This window comes from Dendrobium catenatum, unplaced genomic scaffold, assembly GCF_001605985.2.
Source record: "Dendrobium catenatum unplaced genomic scaffold, ASM160598v2 fragScaff_scaffold_313, whole genome shotgun sequence".
Lineage (NCBI taxonomy): Eukaryota > Viridiplantae > Streptophyta > Magnoliopsida > Asparagales > Orchidaceae > Dendrobium > Dendrobium catenatum.
This window is the reverse complement of record NW_021318775.1, coordinates 915,427-933,058: the sequence shown is the minus strand read 5'-3', so window position 1 is coordinate 933,058 and position 17,632 is coordinate 915,427. Positions and strand designations below refer to the sequence as shown.

General features: G+C 38.9%; 1 protein-coding gene across 1 annotated transcript in view; it reads left to right on the top strand.

Moving 5' to 3' along the window:
* Window positions 1-17,632, top strand: part of LOC110092698 (protein PIR) — a gene marked incomplete in the record, with an annotated part of 173,885 nt that overhangs the window by 78,297 nt on the left and 77,956 nt on the right. Inside the window, 4 exon segments of the mRNA XM_028693516.1 lie at window positions 6,631-6,707; window positions 7,305-7,475; window positions 17,235-17,311; window positions 17,397-17,499. Coding sequence (XP_028549349.1) covers window positions 6,631-6,707; window positions 7,305-7,475; window positions 17,235-17,311; window positions 17,397-17,499 — 428 coding nt within the window.

Below are 17,632 nucleotides of genomic sequence, written 5' to 3'. Positions count from 1 at the left end.
CACACACACACACACCCCCCACTCTCTTAGATCTTGTAATCAGGGTGAAAGAGGAGATATGAGGGTAAGGAAGCTTAAGATGCCTATTTTTGAGGGAGTGGTTGCCCATGCTGGATTTACTAGGTGGAGAGGTATTTTGTCGTTAATGGGTTGACAGGGGAGAGACTGACAACAACTAACTTGTGTTTGGAGGGGAAATCTTAACATGATACCAGTGGAGAGATATGAGATGACCTATACGGAGCTGAAGGGAACTAGTATGGGAGGAGACTTCAATGAGTAGTTTTTCTCTTTGATGCAAGAAGTTTCAATGGTGGAGTACTGTGAGAGGTTTGAGTACCTGACTAGCTGATTGGACTAGCTTTCTGAGACTATACTAGAGGGAATCTTCATGAAGGGGCTCAAACTAGAGATCGAGGTGGTAGTTAGAGTGAGATGACGTTTCGTGATTTGAGAGAGGCTATTGAGCTAGCCTAGTTAGTGGAGGATCAAAAGCACTTGGAGGGTGGTGTGTGTGTGTGTGTTGGGGGGGGGGGAGGCAACATTTTAGTAGACTTGTACCAGATGACTACCATCTTTTTAGCACCTAAGGGGCCAACACCGAGTAGCCTTCGAGAGACCCCAAAGAGGAAGTCTATAGGAGGGGGAATCAGAGGAAACTTCAAGAAGCCCATTGAGAAGGAGCTGCAAGTGAAAAAGGCGAAGGCACTATACTCCTAATTTGATGAGAGGTAAACACCGCGGCATAAGTGTAAGGACCGAAAACTCTAGGTTCTCACTATCTATGATGACGAGGAACCTGAGGCGGGGGTGAGGGCATTGATAGAGGAAAAGGAATAGTTTCATCTAGACATGACAGATGTCTTCTTGAACTTAGTTGTGAGATTCACTCTAATTCACATCATGAAAGTGAAATGAGAAATAATAGACAGGGAGGTGGTGGTGTTGATAGAAAGTGGGGTTACCCACAATTTTATCTCCAATCAGGTCGGTAGACCAATTGATGGTGAAACTGGTGGACACAATTTTCCATGGAGTGATGATGGGCCCTGGGAAAGTGGAGGGGTAGAGGAGTGTGCAGGGGAGTAGTTCTAACCATATAGGGGGTCCAGGTGAGGGATGATTTCCTTTTATTGGAGTGAGGGAGCACTGATATCATCGTGCGGATGAAATGACTAATGACTTTGGGGGATACCAAGGTTAATTGGGGAGCACTGATGATGAAGCTAGTGGTGGAGGGAATAAGGGTGGTGATCAGTGGAGATGTAGGGTTATCCAAAGCCATGTTGTCTCTTAAAACTATGGTGATGATCCTATAAAGGTTGGAGGAGGATTTTTGGTGGAGCTGTAGAGCTTAGAGGGGATCATATTGGAGGGGGGAGACATTTCGCCTTCGGTACAATGCTTATCCAACAATTCGATGATGTATCTCGACCACAATAAGGATTGCCACCATAGAGGGAGCAGGAGCACACTATCACCTAGAGGGAGGAGGTGCCACCAATAAGCGTCGGGCCTTACGGTTGCGTTGAGTTTCAAAAGGATGAAACTGAGAAGTTGATCTAGGAGATGTTGTAGGCAATAATAATCAGGCCGAGCATGTGTCCATTTTATAGCCCATTCTTACTTATCAAGAAGAAGGATGGGACATGGAGATTTTATGTGGATTATCAGACCCTAAATAGGGAGACTATGTTTGATAAGTTTTTTTATTTTAGTAATAGATGAGTTGCTGGACAAATTCTGTGGAGTGGTGTTGTTCACAAAGATGGATATGAAGTTGAGGTACCATCAGAATAAGATGAGAGATAAGGATGTCCCGAAGATGGCTTTTAGGACACATGAGGGACACTACGAGTTCTTATTGATGCCCTTTGGCCTCACCAATGCCCCCGCTACATTTCAGTTTCTCATAAAGAGGTTATTCCGACTATACCTCAAAAAATTTGTACTGGTTTTCTTTGATGACATCTTGGTGTACAACAGGTTGCATTTGGAACACTTAAGGGTGGTATTAGAGGTGTTATAAAAGCATCACCTGAGGACCAACCTGAAGAAGTGTTGTTTTGCACAGATTATTGTGGAGTACTTAAGGCACATGGTATCTCAGGAAGGGGTGACTGTAATCAGGCCATGATTGAGACAATGCTAAAATGACCTCTACATAGGAATCTAAGAGAGCTTAGGGGTTTCCTATGGTTGACTTGGTACTACAGGAGGTTTGTGAGGGAATACAACACCACAACATGGTCATTGATAGAACAACTGAAAAAGGATATCTTCATGTGGGGAAAGGCAGCTACTCAGAGCTTTGAGAGGTTGAAGAAGGTCATGACCACAGTACCGATTCTGGTCCTACTAGATTTCAGCCAGACTTTCATGGTAGTGACTAATACATTAGGGTATGGATTGTGGATAATGCTCATGCAGAATCATAAACCCATAACTTACTTTAGCTAAGTGTTGACAACCAGAGCTAAGCTGAAGTTAGTATATGAAAGGGAGTTGATGACATTGTGTTAGCTATTCAGAAGTGACAGCCATACTTTTTGGGCCGACATTTTATTTTTAGGTCATAATATAGGAGCTTGAGGCACTTATTAGAGTAAAGGATGGTGACCAAGAAGCATCAGAGGTGGTTGTCAAAGCTTTTGGGGTATGATTTTGAGATCCAATATAGGTCAGAGTTAGAGAACATGACCGTTGATGCATTGTCCAGATGCGTGGGGGAGCTCCATTAGCCATTTTGATATCGCTGATGTTGGTTTGGGGGCTATTAAAGAGGAGATTATACTGGGCGAGGAGCTGAGGAGCATTAGGGAGGATCTACTGAGGGATGAGAGTAGCCAACATGTTTATTCCTTAGAGGGGGGAGAGATTGCTTTACTAGGGAGGGTTTGTGTTTTCATGGACCTCGGTCCATATTACATACCTGTTTCGGGGGTTCCATGGGAGCGCCATTGTGGGCATTCTGGTGTGCAAAAGACATATAGGAGATTGACAGTCGAGTTGTATTGAAAGGGGATGCACAAGAATATTGAGGAGATGGTGGCTAGATCTTAGGTATGCTAGAGTAACAAATAAATTGCCATTGCTCTAGGGGGATTACTTCAACCCCTAGCTCTTCTAGACAGAGTGCGGGATGTCACCATGGATTTATAGATGGTTTATCCTGATCTGTAGGGTTTATAGTGATTTTGGTGGTAGTTGACAGATTGAGCAAGTATGCTCATTTCATTCCCCTAGACATCCTTACACAGCAGAGACAATGACAACATTATTCAGTAGAGAGGTGGTATGATTGCATGCGATACCACAATATATAGTGTTTGACCGAGATAAGATGTTCCTTAGTCATTTTTGGAGGGAGCTGTTCACGCTGCATGGGATAGTACTGAAGAGGAGCACCACTTATCACCCTAGATAGACGGGCAGACGGAGGTGTTAAACAGGAACATGCAGACGTACCTGCGATGTTTTGCTTCAGAGACGCATCAGTTGTGGGAAAGTGGCTAGCATGGGCAGATTACTAGTACAACACTTCATATCATTTAACTTGGCAGATGACACCTTTCAAAGTGTTATACAAAAATGACCCACCTCACATGGAGCACTTTTGGCAGAGTAGCATACCAATTTCTTCAATTGAGCAGTACTTGGAGAAGAGGGATAGAGTGTTGGATGAATTAAACCGACACTTGTTGAGGGCTCAACAGATCATGAAGAAGCAAGTGGATGTGCATATGAAGGACATCCAATTTAAGATAGGGGATATGGTATACTTGAAGCTTTGTCCCTACAAACAAAGGACAATAGATAACATAAGGAATGAGAGGCTGGCTCAGAGGTACTTTGGCCGTTATGAGATTTTGGAGTGGATTGGAGCATTGGCTTATCAATTGAGGTTACCTATGATTGCTACAATACACCCAATGTTCCACATGTCAGTGTTGAGGATAACTATTGTTGATCATGCATCTAGTTTAGAGTTTCTCGTGACACTGACAGAGGATTTGTAGGTGGTTTTGGAACAACTAGAGCTGAAAGGGGTAGATATAGAGAAGTAGGGATCAAGGAAGTTTTTATAAAATGGAAGAACCTACCTAACTATGATGGCACATGGGAGCTGTACGAGAGAGTGAAACATTGATTCCCATCTTTTCACCTTGAGGACAATGTGGGTCTTTATGAGGGGGGTATTATTAGACTAGTCCAGGAGGGACCAATCTTGAAAGGACCGACCCTTATTTACTCTAGGCGGAAGCCTAGTCTGCCCCAACAACCATCCAACCCCCCTTGGGTTGGAGTCCATGGCTTAATGCAAAGAGAGGAGGGGGTCGGTAGGAGGGAATTTTAAATTGGGAGGGCTATTTTGGTATTTTTTCATTTTATTATATGATTTAAGTAGTTTGGTTTAGTATAGGGTTAGGGGTATGCCTTATTTTGCTGAATTTCGATTGTTCTTAGGGTGATTGGGCTCTACCTAGTGGCTAGGGATTTGGGAGAGTCGTATCTTCTTCTCCAATTGAAGATTCATTGTATCTTTCTTTGTTTTGGTTATGTATATCATCAATTAAAAAGGTTTTTCTCTGGTTATTCTTCATAATTCTTCCAGTGATTTGCATTTGGGATTGCTATAATTAAAATTCAGCCAAAGATTCTCGATTTCTACGAGGACTTCCTATAAGAAGGTCATTTAAATATTGTAAATTCCAAAAAATTGTGGCATTATCTCAAATTTTTTGGCATCTCATTTGACCTTATTGTACAAGCATTTTTTCATTTCCTTTCGTTCTTTTGTATTTCCACCATTTGTAAATTGACATCCAATCCTCTGCCAGGATTTCTATGCTAGTTTTTCCCGTAGCTATTCTATATGGTGACTTGGCGACCTCTATTGATGGTGGATTCCATAGATATTTGTTGTATTTCCTTTATATACTTGTTTATGACGACTCATAGAAGATTTTTCAGAAGCACTCTATATATGGGCCTTATTAAGCCTTACGAATGCCAAAAACTTAATTTGTTTCTGTAAAAAAATTCATATTATGTAGATTAATGCAGGATTGTAGCTGGCTTATTCATTTAGGATTGTAGTCACTTCTCTGTTGTTATATGTTTCTGGACTAGCACGTTTGGTTCCTTCTTCTATGTTGCCGCCTTGTGGTCTTTTTGTGATGCGAGTCCTGGTCCTGCTCACGTGCCATTACCTACTGCTTTGGATTTATCTTGCTGTCGCAATCCATTACTGCTGATTGCGAATTTCTATTTTTAGTGGTTAATTGAAGCCCATTCCCTATTAAATGTTCGACTCTCGCTATTTTGAACGATCTGCCCTCTATGTTTGTGGCTTCAAAGTTGAGTTTCAGATAAAATCAAGTTTGAGGAAAGGGGAAATAAAATAAATCTTGTAGTACTCCATCCTACTCAAAATTCTCTTAGTACGTCAAAGCTTGTGATGGCTGCTCAGTTCGAAATTCTTGTTAATGAGAAATTTAAAACCGTCATAGCTTCAAAATAGGCTCATAAGTTAGTGGGAAAAGATTTCTCATACCAAATTGAGTGCTACAAGAAGTTATATCCAAAGAGTTATTCAGTACCCAGGTTCTTGTGAAGTACTCTTTCTTCTTCTTCTCTCTCTCTCTCTCTCTCTCTCTCTCTCTCTCTCTCTCATTCTCTCTTTTACCCTCTCTATTTCTCTCTGCCTTGCTCTACTTCTCTATCACTCTCTCTTTCCCTCTGGCTTACTCTTTCTCTTTATCTTACCCCTCCCTTGCTCTCACACTCTCTCTAACTCTTTCTTTCTTTCTCTCTCTCTCCACTCCCCAGCGTCCTATCTATTTGGAATAAAATTATGCTGATCTTATGCCGACCATATTTTCTATTCCAGGGATGAGAAGTTTATAAATTGATGATTTAGTCTTGTAAGTAGGCAACTTTAATTCAATATAAGTTCTTCTTTCGCTTTTCACTCTTTTATGTGCATGGCGGATGTGATTTCTTTTAGTGCGATACAAGTGCTATTTGCAAATTCATAGGAGAAGTCATGTCCTCATACTAACATGAGGCTTGGATTTCTTACCTTGGTAAAATTTTTCCTTGATTAGATGTCTTCTAATTGAATTATTAGTGTTCCTGACTTTGTTTAATTTAAGTACAAGTAGGATGCTAATTATGGTGATTAAATTATAATTGTGTTGATTTTGAGTGGTTCAAAGTTTACATTTATTTCCTTGAATTTATTCGGTCTATTTGCATTATTTTACTGGTTTTAATTCTCATGTTTATTGGTTCACATCTAAAAAGGTAAGTATTGGTGTTAGTTGTCTTTGATATGTGAATTTAAGTTCCTTGCTTGATTTATGTACAAAAAATTTAGTTGTACTTCAAGATGTTGTAGTAGTTTCATGTATGGTTAAGTGTATTTCCTTTCTGATGACATTTGATTGAAAGCTTACGCTTTTAAAATTCCTTCATTTCCATAGCTTTAAAACAATTCTTTTTAGAGATTTTGCTATCTGTAGTAATAAGCTCTTTTATCCAAAATTTTGTATGGCTGAAGTTCAAGTTGAATACAGCTTTGTTATCGGCTCTGGTAATTGATAATTTAATTTGTTCTAACTTCAGCTACAGTTGGTACGTTGACGGACCTTGGTTTCCTTTGGTTCAGGGAATTCTATTTGGAATCTTCTCGTGTCATCCAGGTGAAGTTTGTGCGTATTGTTTTTTTTGTCCCATATATGTGTAGACTTTTATCCGTATGATTGATATGTGTGAACTCATTTATGACAACTAATTGTTTGGTAGGATAGTTGACCTACGTTCTCTAATCTTTCTCTTGAAAAAATTCAACACCATCTGATGCTTAGCTCATCTCTGTTGTTCATTGAGTGCATTCTTTTGCTTGCAGCCCTAAAAAAAATAAGTGGGGAGTGATTAATAAGGTTTCTTGAGGGAGATGATAGACATCAATTAAAAGAGTATCTATTACAAGAAAGAAAATGGGAGGCTGTAGAGTGAAGAGGGAAAAGCAAATAGGATTATTGAAGTAGAAACTAGGGAGATGAAAGGATTGTTGGCGAGAATGGATGGAGGGGATGCTGCCCCACGACGGTCTTTAAACATGAACTAATACTACAGATAATATGAAGACGTGTTTAACAACTGGAAGCTTATTAGGCACTCTGATGATGTTTTGCCATCAAAGCAGTTTTTACTTCTCCATTATCATTTGATTGGCTACAGAGTCTGTTATAGTTCTTTTTCGGGCATATAATTAATTTTGATTATTTTTTGTTTAGTTTCCAATTGAATGCTCTCTTCCGTGGATGTTGGTGGATAATGTAATCGAGTCTCAAGATCCAGGTCTCCTTGAAAGCATTCTGATGCCATTTGATATTTACAATGATGCCGCTCAGAATGCACTGACCATGCTCAAACAGCGTTTTCTGTATGATGAAATCGAAGCTGAGGTGCGTAGAAGTCCATTTATTTTATACCCTAACTTCATGTTTTAATCGAAGGCTATGGAAGGCTTTATTTGTTTTATCCTTTGACACATGAAAATGACTTTTCTATGAGGCAGAACTCTACTTGAGGCATCCTTCTTTTAAGCATTAACTTGAATGTTTAGAAGCTATTACGTGCAATGCTTTTTTTTTTTTCCTGGAATGTTCTGCACATATTTTTTTTGTGCTTTGCTCCTATAGCAATGGGTCGCAATCTGATCCATTGCACTTTGTGCATGAGTAAAGTAACATACTATTATTTACTATGATATAGTTTCTTAAAGATAATTAAAAAAATAATAAACACTTTTTATTGTCTTTTATTCAGTCCTCAAATAGTGATAAACCTTTTGATGCGGACATCCGACGGTGGACGATATTCAAAGGAAGAGTCGAAGTTCGACGACCGAGATCACTCCGTTTTATTTTAGTTTATTAATTGTATTTTGATTTAATTTTGAATTTTTATTTTTTACCCTTTTTATTTAAGAGTCTTGTCTTATGTAAGCCCAAGGGGCAAATTTGTCTTTTAGTTTTTTTGAGGACTATATATAGAGGCCCCTTCTCTTGTATTAGGAAGGATGAAATTATAATAAAAATTTGTGTTCTACACTTGTGTTCTTTTGGGAGGACGTTAGTGAGATTTTTATGGGAAGAATTTAGAGTTTTCACTAGCCAAAGGATGGGTCCGGGCTCGTGGCCTGATGTCCTTTGGAGAAGGGCAACATATCACCCATCAGTCTTCAGAAGAGTCCAAGGCTCGCGGTTTTATCTTTTATCTTTTTGTTTCTTTTTTTTTGTTCCTTCTTGTTGTTCCTATTCACCTTCTCCATCCTCTCCCTTCACCCCACCGAAATCCCACACAAATTCCCCACCAACCTGCCGGCTCTATCCCCCTCTCTCTCCCTCCAAAATTTTAATCCCCCTCCTTGAATATCTTCCATAAATGACCCCCCCCTTAATTTGGGAAGACGTAATTTCAAATTTTAATTTAATTTGAATTTGAAAATTCTTTCCTAATTTAAGAAGTATTTTTTAGGAAAGTTTCCTAAATTAAATCCAATTTGAATTTTAAATTAATTGGGATTTAATTAAAACTTTCCATATTCCCTCTCCAATTAATTTTCCTCCATTAATTAATTCTCTAATTGGATATCCCATTATGGGAATTAATTAATTCAAATTTCAAATTTCCCCCACCCCCATACCCCGTTCTACATCAGTTTGGTATCAGAGCATGGTTGTCCAGGATGCGAACTCGACGGAGTCGAGCTCTTTTCCACCCTGGGAGAATGATGCGGACATCCGGTGGTGGATGATATTCAAAGGAAGAGTCGAAGATCGACGACTGAGATCACTTTGTTTTATTTTAGTTTATTAATTGTATTTTGATTTAATTTTACATTTTTCCTTTTTTACCATTTTTATTTAAGAGTTTTGTCTTATGTAAGCCCAAGGGATAAATTTGTTTTTTAGTTTTTTTGAGGCCTATATATGGAGGCCCTTTCTCTTGTATTAGGGAGGATGTAATTATAATAAAAAATTGTGTTCTGCACTTATGTTCTTTTAGGAGGACGTTAGTGAGATTCCTATGGGAAGGATTCAGAGTTTTCACCAGCCGCAGGATGAGTCTTGGCTCGTGGCTTGAAGTCCATTGAAGAAGGGCAACGTATCACCTCTCAGTCTTCGGAAGAGTCCAAGGCTCGCGGTTTTATCTTTTATCTTTTTGTTTCTTTTTTTTGTTCCTTCTTGTTGTTCCTATTCGCCTTCTCCATCCTATCCCTTCACCCCAACAAAATCCCACACAAATTTCCCACCAACCTGCCGGCTCTATCGCCCACTCTCCCCTCCAAAATGCCAATTCCACTCCTTGAATATTGATGTAGGCAAGCTTTGGGCCGATTGTTGTTTCTCGGTTTGGTGATGTTGCTGCTCTCAGGTGGGCCTTGGCTGCTTGGTGTTGAGCTCAAAATTCTTGATTTTACTTGATGTTAGCTCATTAATGATTGAGCTGAAGTTTAGCTCAATAATTGGGGGAATAAATGCACTTCCTAGCTCATTAAATGAAAAAGGTATACTTCTTTTTAGATCATTATTGAGGAGTGGATTTTTGGCCTTCTTCCCCTTTTGCCTTTTCGGTTTCTGGTGGCTGTTGATGTTTCCCTCGTTCTCCCTCTCGGTTTTCCCTTGCTGTCTGGTTTCCCGTGCTTGCTGTCTTGTCTCCTGTGCTGGCTCTTTGGGTCCCTTGTTGGCTGGCTTCCCGTGGCCTGCTGGTGGGTTTTTCTTGGACTGTTTCCCTGTTTTTCTGTGCAGAATTCCTGCTGCTGTTTTGCTGTCTTTTGGCCTTCCATTTGGTGACTTTTGGCCTTTCATTTCCCCAAATTTGATTGGGTTTGGTTGGAGGTGTTTTGGATATTTGTCTATCTTCTTTTGCCTATAAAAAAGAGTTGTTTTGGGATAAAAAAGTTTGTAAAAATGGTATTTTTGGAATAGAAACCTGTGAGTTTGTTGTTTTGAAAAGCTTGCGAGCTTTGTCCAACTTCTCTTCTTCTTCTTTCTAGGAAAGCTTGCGAGCTTCTCCTTCCTTTCGTCTTGGCTTCTAATCCCCTTCTTCTCTACGGAAGTAACCACCCCACATGTATCATTCTTCTCAAAACAAATGAAATGCAAGTTTAGGTTTTTATTTTTATGTTTGTTTATGTGTCATTTGTAAGTCAAAGTTTGTAAGAGTCCTTTATATTATAAAACGTGTCTCTTTTTGGGTATATTTGTGTCTTTCTTTTATCTAGGAAGCATTTACTTTTGCTTGCAAAAATTTGGAGCCCTTCCCAAATTTTTGCTTGCATCAAATATCTTCCATAAATGATCCCCCTTAATTTGGGAAGGCATAATTTCAAATTTCAAATTAATTTGAATTTGAAAATTCTTTCATAATTTAAGAAATCATTTTTAGGAAAGTTTCCTAAATTAAATCCAATTTGAATTTCAAATTAATTTGGATTTAATTAAAACTTTCCATATTCCCTCTTCAATTAATTTTCCTCAATTAATTAATTCTCTAATTAGATATCCCATTATGGGAATTAATTAATTCAAATTTCAAATTTCTCCCACCCCCATACCCCATTCTACATCATTTAATGATGCGGACATCCGACGGTGGACGATATTCAAAGGAGGAGTCGAAGATCGACGGGTGAGATCACCATGTTTTATTTTAGTTTATTTATTATATTTTGATTTAATTTTATATTTTTCTTTTTTTACCTTTAGTTTATTTAAGAGTCTTATCTTATGTAAGCCCAAGGGGCAAATTTGTCTTTTAGTTTTTTTGAGGCCTATATACAGAGGCCCATTCTCTTGTATTAGAGAGAATGAATGAATTATAAGAAAATTCTCGCACATGTGTTCTTTGGAGAGTTGTGAGAGTTTTAGGAGAGAGCTTTGGAGAAATCCCCAGGGAGGGAAATCGGATCACCCACCAACCTTGAAGACGGCCGGGTTTGTGGTTCTTCTTCCTTTACCTTTATTTCGTTCCTTTTCCTTTCCATTCCTCCTTCCCCATTAAGCCACCAACATCCCCATCCAGTCCCCAATCTCCTAGCCGTCGAATTCGCAACCACAATCCACCTTGTCGCCGGCCAACTCCCACCACCAAACCATTCAACCCACAAACCCTAACCAAACCCTTTTCCAAACCGCGGGCCAACCACTTTGCTTTCCCGTGCCTCCTCAATTTCCACTACACCTTACCTAAATTAGCTCTACATAATTTAACTCAAATAATTACAAATTCTAATCTATTTGAATTAAAAATTATTACCTAAAATATAAATCCTATTTTAGGAAAGTTTACAAATCTCTTCCTATTTGAATTTTAATTAAATTGGGATGAGCTATTTCTTCCCAAATTTAATTCCTTAAATCAAGAAGGCCTTAAATGCTTCCATAAACTCCCCCATACCCCTTCTTCAAAATTGGTTCCTAAAGCTCCACTTTCCTTATTTAACTCCATCTATCTTTGGAAGGAGTTTGAATTTTGAAATACTTCAAATTTAAATCTCAAATCCTTCCTAATTCATTAATCCTATTTTTGGAAAGGCCATTAAATAAATCAATTAATCCAAATCTGAACTAATTGAGCAATTAATGTCTTAACTCCAAATACATTGAACCTAGACACTCTTTCTTCTCTCTCTCACCTGGCCGAAATTCCCATGTCCCCACCAATTAAATTTCTTCCATAAGGAAGTTTCTCTCCTTTGGAAAATAATCCCAAATTTCCCCCCTCTCCTTTCACCCTCTCTCCCCAATTTTATTTGGGATTTAATTGAGTTGCCACCTAAGCAATCAAATCTATCCCAAGGCTACCCCTACTGCCGTTCACTAATTCCCCCCACCTTATTTCTTACTTTCTGCATCCAGAGATCTGGAAATCTGAAGCTCTCCCAGTCAAGTTCAGACTTCTGAACAAGTTTTGTGAGCTGTCCAAGGGTTCCGCAGCTTTACAAGCTGCTGTCCATGCCGTTACAACTGCTGTCCAACATTCCATGATTGGATAGTTTGCTGTCCATAATTTTCTAGACATAGAAGTGTGCTGTCCACAGGTTCCTGCAGCCACCAACTGCTGTCCTGCACCCTGGGAGGTCTGAAATTGTTGTTCAAAATCCTCCAGCAGCCTATAACAGCTGCCCAAGGTTTATACAAGCGTTGGAGATTGCTGTCCAGAATTTCCCCAGGTGCCAAAGTTGTTATCCAGCATTCATAACCATCTCCTAGTGCTTTTCCGCTGGTTTTAAAATCAGATTGCTGTCCAAAGACATCGAGAAGAATCAAAGGTTGCTGTCTACTTCCTCTCATGCACATAAACATCACACCGGAGCCTTGTTTGTCGTGTTTATTTGGGTGAACTTTCCTCCTCTTTTATCTTTTAGTCATTCTCAATTGTAGTTATTAATTGACTCATGAAACGTTGTGTTGATTCTTCCTGCTAAAGCCTAGTATTTATTAGGAGTTGTGTGAGGGATCTTGCATACCACTATTCTTATTGTTAAATTAGGGATTTCTTGTTGAAACCCATTTCGTTTGCAATGCCAAGAGTAATTGATTGTTATATGGTTTTTTACTTTTTGCAAGTGACTTGGCCTAAGCTTTTGTTATCGCTCTTGTGTTTTATTTCATTGTCTAAATCAACATCAAGCTTTAGTTAACTTGCTCTTAATCATCAAGCGTGCAAACTCCTAATCTCAATCATATTGGTCATTATGTTCTGCATCATCTGGTATCCGAGCATGGTTGTCTGGGATGCAAACTCGACGGAGTCGAGCTCTTTTCCACCTCGGGAGAATGATGCAGACATCCGACGGTGGACGATATTCAAAGGAAGAGTCAAAGATCGACGGCTAAGATCACTCCGTTTTATTTTAGTTTATTAATTGTATTTTGATTTAATTTTGCAATTTTCCTTTTTTACCCTTTTTATTTAAGAGTTGTCTTATGTAAGCCCAAGGGGAAAATTTGTTTTTTAGTTTTTTTGAAGCCTATATATAGAGGCCCCTTCTCTTGTATTATGGAGGATGGAATTATAATTAAAATTTGTGTTATGCACTTGTGTTCTTTTGGGAGGTCGTTAGTGAGATTCCTATGGGAAGGATTCAGAGTTTTCACTAGCCGCATGATGGGTCCAGGTTCGTGGCTTGAAGTCCCTCGGAGAAGGGCAACGTATCACCCGTCAGTCTTCGAAAGAGTCCAAGGCTCGTGGTTTTATCTTTTATCTTTTTGTTTCTTTTTTTTATTCCTTCTTGTTGTTCCTATTCGCCTTCTCCATCCTCTCCTTTCACCCCTTCGAAATCCCACACAAATTCCCCACCAACTCGCCGGCTCTACCCCCTCTCTCCCTCCAAAATTCCAATCCCACTCCTTGAATATCTTCCATAAATGATCCCCCTTAATTTGGGAAGGCGTAATTTCAAACTTGAAATTAATTTGAATTTGAAAATTATTTCCTAATTTAAAAAGTCTATTTTAGGAAAGTTTCCTAAGTTAAATCCAATTTGAATTTCAAATTAATTGGGATTTAATTAAAACTTTCCATATTCCCTCTCCAATTAATTTTCCTCCATTAATTAATTCTCTAATTGGATATCCCATTATGGGAATTAATTAATTCAAATTTCAAATTTCTCCCACCCCCATACCCCATTCTACATCACCTGCCCTTGCAAATCATTTGCTAAGTTGATGGGAGTAAGTTGATGATATAATGGAATAGGGGATACTTTTTTTCTTGATAATTTTAATTTTGTTCAAATGATGATTCTCTTATTTTCAAGCAGACTATATGACTTTGTTTCAAATGCTTTTATATTTGTATTTTTTTTCTTGAGCTTTTCTCTTGAGAAGCAAGGCCCACTAGATTTTAGTAGGTACATTCTTTCCGACGCTTAAAGGGGCTGCTGATGAATCTTAGTAAGTTAGGAAAAGCTGGAAGCTTTGAAGTTCATAAGATAGTTGAATTTGTTCAATAAGAAAACCTAGGATTATGCGTTCAATTAGGGTTCACTTGGGTTTTTATTTGTTAAAGTTTTTAGCGTGCTGCATGTCAGCATCACCAATTGATGGAGAGGCTGAGCAAAAGAAACACAACGTATAATTAAGAGTGATTCACATATTCTATTTGGATTCTAAGATTGTTCAGTTTTGCCTGACAAGTAATTAAATTTCATTCTTTCATGTTTAATTAATCATTACAAGCAATAATATATATTATCAGAATATTGATTACATGGATAAGTCTAAATTTTAAATTAGAACCTAATCTAATTTCAACAAAATATTTCAAGTGAAGTGAAATCTAATATTATTTAAAAAAGATTTAAAACTTATACTAGATCAACTAAAGTTACATGAAAGTTTGGTTAAAGATTAAACATGGTCAAAAATGGGAATTAAAATGGGCTTGATTCAGTTTTGTTATGGCATGGTTTGGCTCATTTCTAAGTGCTCTATGACTAATTGAGGTTTGCGGACCTACATTATTGCTTGTACTATGCTAACTTTGATGATGTAGATAGGGTGACCCACGGGGTGGTGTAATGTAGACACCCAAGGTGGCTAGGGGTTGGATGGTCGGTGGGAGGCATGGGGGTGGCAGCACCAATGTGTGTGAGGGCTAGAAGAAGACTCCCGGTCGGGTATTGGGCACTAGCATAGAGTGAGGCTTATATCAACTTGCTCATTTCTCACTTAATGTCATGCTTGTAATTTGTCGTTTTCAACCACCTTTGCTAGCGTTGTTTGCGAGAGCTTTTTCTTTTGTAATTTTGCCAACTGAATGCAATATCACGGTCCGTTTCGCATTCAAAGGTTGTTTGGATATGTTTGCGCAACGTCGAGCTAGTAGTTTGCTATTTATGTCGTTTGCTTGAGCCGTGGAGGAAGGGTGTCTTTGATGATTTTGATGTTTTGAATGCACTGGTGTTATTTATTTTGCATGTGGCTCACATTTTGTGTGACTTCAAATAGTGCTGCGGAATTTTGGCTCAAATAATGATCCACTAAGTTAGGATTTTCAATTTTCGTAGTTATTGACTTGCTTCTAGCATGCGGTTACACATTAGATTAACAGAGCGATCCGAAATAATGACAAGAAAATAATAAACAAATATGCGATTAAAGATAATCCACCACTTAACAATTATTACTTTCACCTTAGAGTTTCCCTCTCGATCGTTTGTTGGAAGTAGGCAGGGGCGGAACCAGCTTGGCAAAAAAAATTTTTCTATATAAACAAAAAATTCTCTCTCTTACAAAAAACAATTTTTTTTTTGAGGGGGGGCAATTGCCCCCCCTAATTATAACATGTTTCCGCCCATGGAAGTAGGTTTAGCGGAGGACAAAAGTTAGCAAGCCCAGTGATGCCACTGCAAGACAGAGGATGCCAGCGGTTTTGATCAATGGAGAGTTGGCCGGAGTAGAGACGGCTGGTCGTCCTGCGATCTTCCACGATCTTGTAGGTTGTTGCTCTTCGATGACGTTCGCCAAAGTAAAGAGAATACGCTCCACGTATTCTTCGACGGTGCCTTCAGACTCAAATCCGGGATTGAAGAAAGGTGATTGAATGATGTCGACTTCTTCTTGAGAATCATAAACGAATCCGTTATCAACTTCCGGATCTGCCATCCATGAGCTTAAAAAATATCCTTGTGGTTCTTGGTGGAGTCGCCGGTAGGAAGAGGTGGAGAGGAAGGTTGAGAGAGAGAAGTTGGCGGGTAGGAGGAGAAGATAGAGGGAAGTTGGCCACGGAGGAGAAGGTGTGGAGGTAAGTTAGGTCTAGGAAGGTGGGAGAGGAGAAAGAACAAAATCTGAAATTTCTCTCAGATTTTGTTTAATTGGGTGTTAGGGAATTTCAAAATTTGAAATTCGAAATTGGGAAGGATTAGGAGGGAAGTAGGGTTGAGATCTTAATTAATTGTATCTTTAATGAGATACCAATTAATGAAGATTGGTGAGGTGGAGAAAATATTTTGGGGAAAAAAGAAAATTTAATTTTTAATTTCAGATTTTGAATTGGAGGGAGGGAGCATTAATGGAAATTTGAATTGGATTGGAGAGAGAAATCTTGAGGGAGAGGTGGGGGGGGGGGGGGGAGGGGGGGGGGGGGGGGGGGGAGCGGCCATGTAGAGATGGGAGAGAGGGAGTTTATGTTAAATATGTGGGCCCCAAGGAAATTAATGTGATTATAATTAAATCTGATTTTAATTTCAAATTTGATTTAAATTGAAATAACTTCCAAATGGGGGTTAGCTCTCTTGGAAGGGGTTTTAAAATTAAAAAAAGATTGATTGCCAATAAGGATTCTTTCCTAAATAGCATGGAGGTGATTTAGGAAAGTAATTATGACAAAATTTGAAATTTAAATTTGGTGGTTGGGGAATATGGGCCGGCAGGTTAAGCATGAGGAGGGGGAGAGGGGAGGGCCGGCCGACAGCTGGACTGGTGGCCGGAGACTTGAGCGGCCAAGGGAAGGGTCGGCGGGTTGGGTATGGGCTGTTTTGGAGAGGAGAAGAGGGTGAATATGGTGATGCCGGCGGGGTGAGCAAGAGAAGGGGGTGGGTATGGAGGGGGAGGGAAGAACCGAGGAACCGCGAACCTTGGAATCCACCAAGATTGACGGGTATTGCAATCACCCACTTAGGATTGCTCTTCTCAAGAACTCACCAAGAGATCATGTAAGAAAGGGGAAATTTTCATTCATAAGCATCATTAGAAAATAATACAAAGACTAAACCTTCATATATATGGCTCAAAAGCACAAAAAGTAAAAGACCCAAATGCCCTCATGCTATAACATGAGACAAAATCCCTCATAGGGGTACAAGTGGAAAACTGAAAAAATAAATGATAATGTTCCTGCCTGTGGAAATTCCAGTGAACTTTATTTCTGTCGCATTTCAAACATTCTGCACCAAGTCGTCACAGCTGCCAAATTCTGCAATAGAAATATTCTTTTATACAATAAAAAATGGATATACTAATCTCTTAATTATATTCCTTTTACCGTTATAATTTGAATTTTGTTTATTTGGAGATCCTCCTAATTTCCTGCAAGTTTTCTTTATACGTGACTTTGTTTCAAATGCTAGCCTCACAGTTGTTCCAAGAGCGCATCAGGTTCTAACTGGGTTTAAGGTTTCTCTTTTTACCTAGTTTTTCTTTTTGTAGGTCGATCTTTGTTTTGATCAACTTCTTTATAAGCTTAATGAGATTATTTTCTCGTATTACAAAAGTCGTGCTGCAAGGTAAGTAGTGCTAAGTAGTTGTGCCATTATTTTCCCTATTTGTTTGATTGGCATATGTTGAACTTGGTCTGCTACTCTTTTGCAGTGATTTACTTGATCAATCATTTATAGCTTCTTGTAATGACGACAACAAATATTTTGTGAAGCCAATGCGGTTTAATGAAATATTAAAGCTGAGGAGAGTAAAGGTATGGGAATGTTTTTTCAATGGAAAATCAACGAAAATTTCATCATTTCATATGTCATTATGGTTAACTTGGCCCTGCATTCTATGTAGGACATCAAATTCATTGATTAGTACTAATATTATTCACAGCTTGT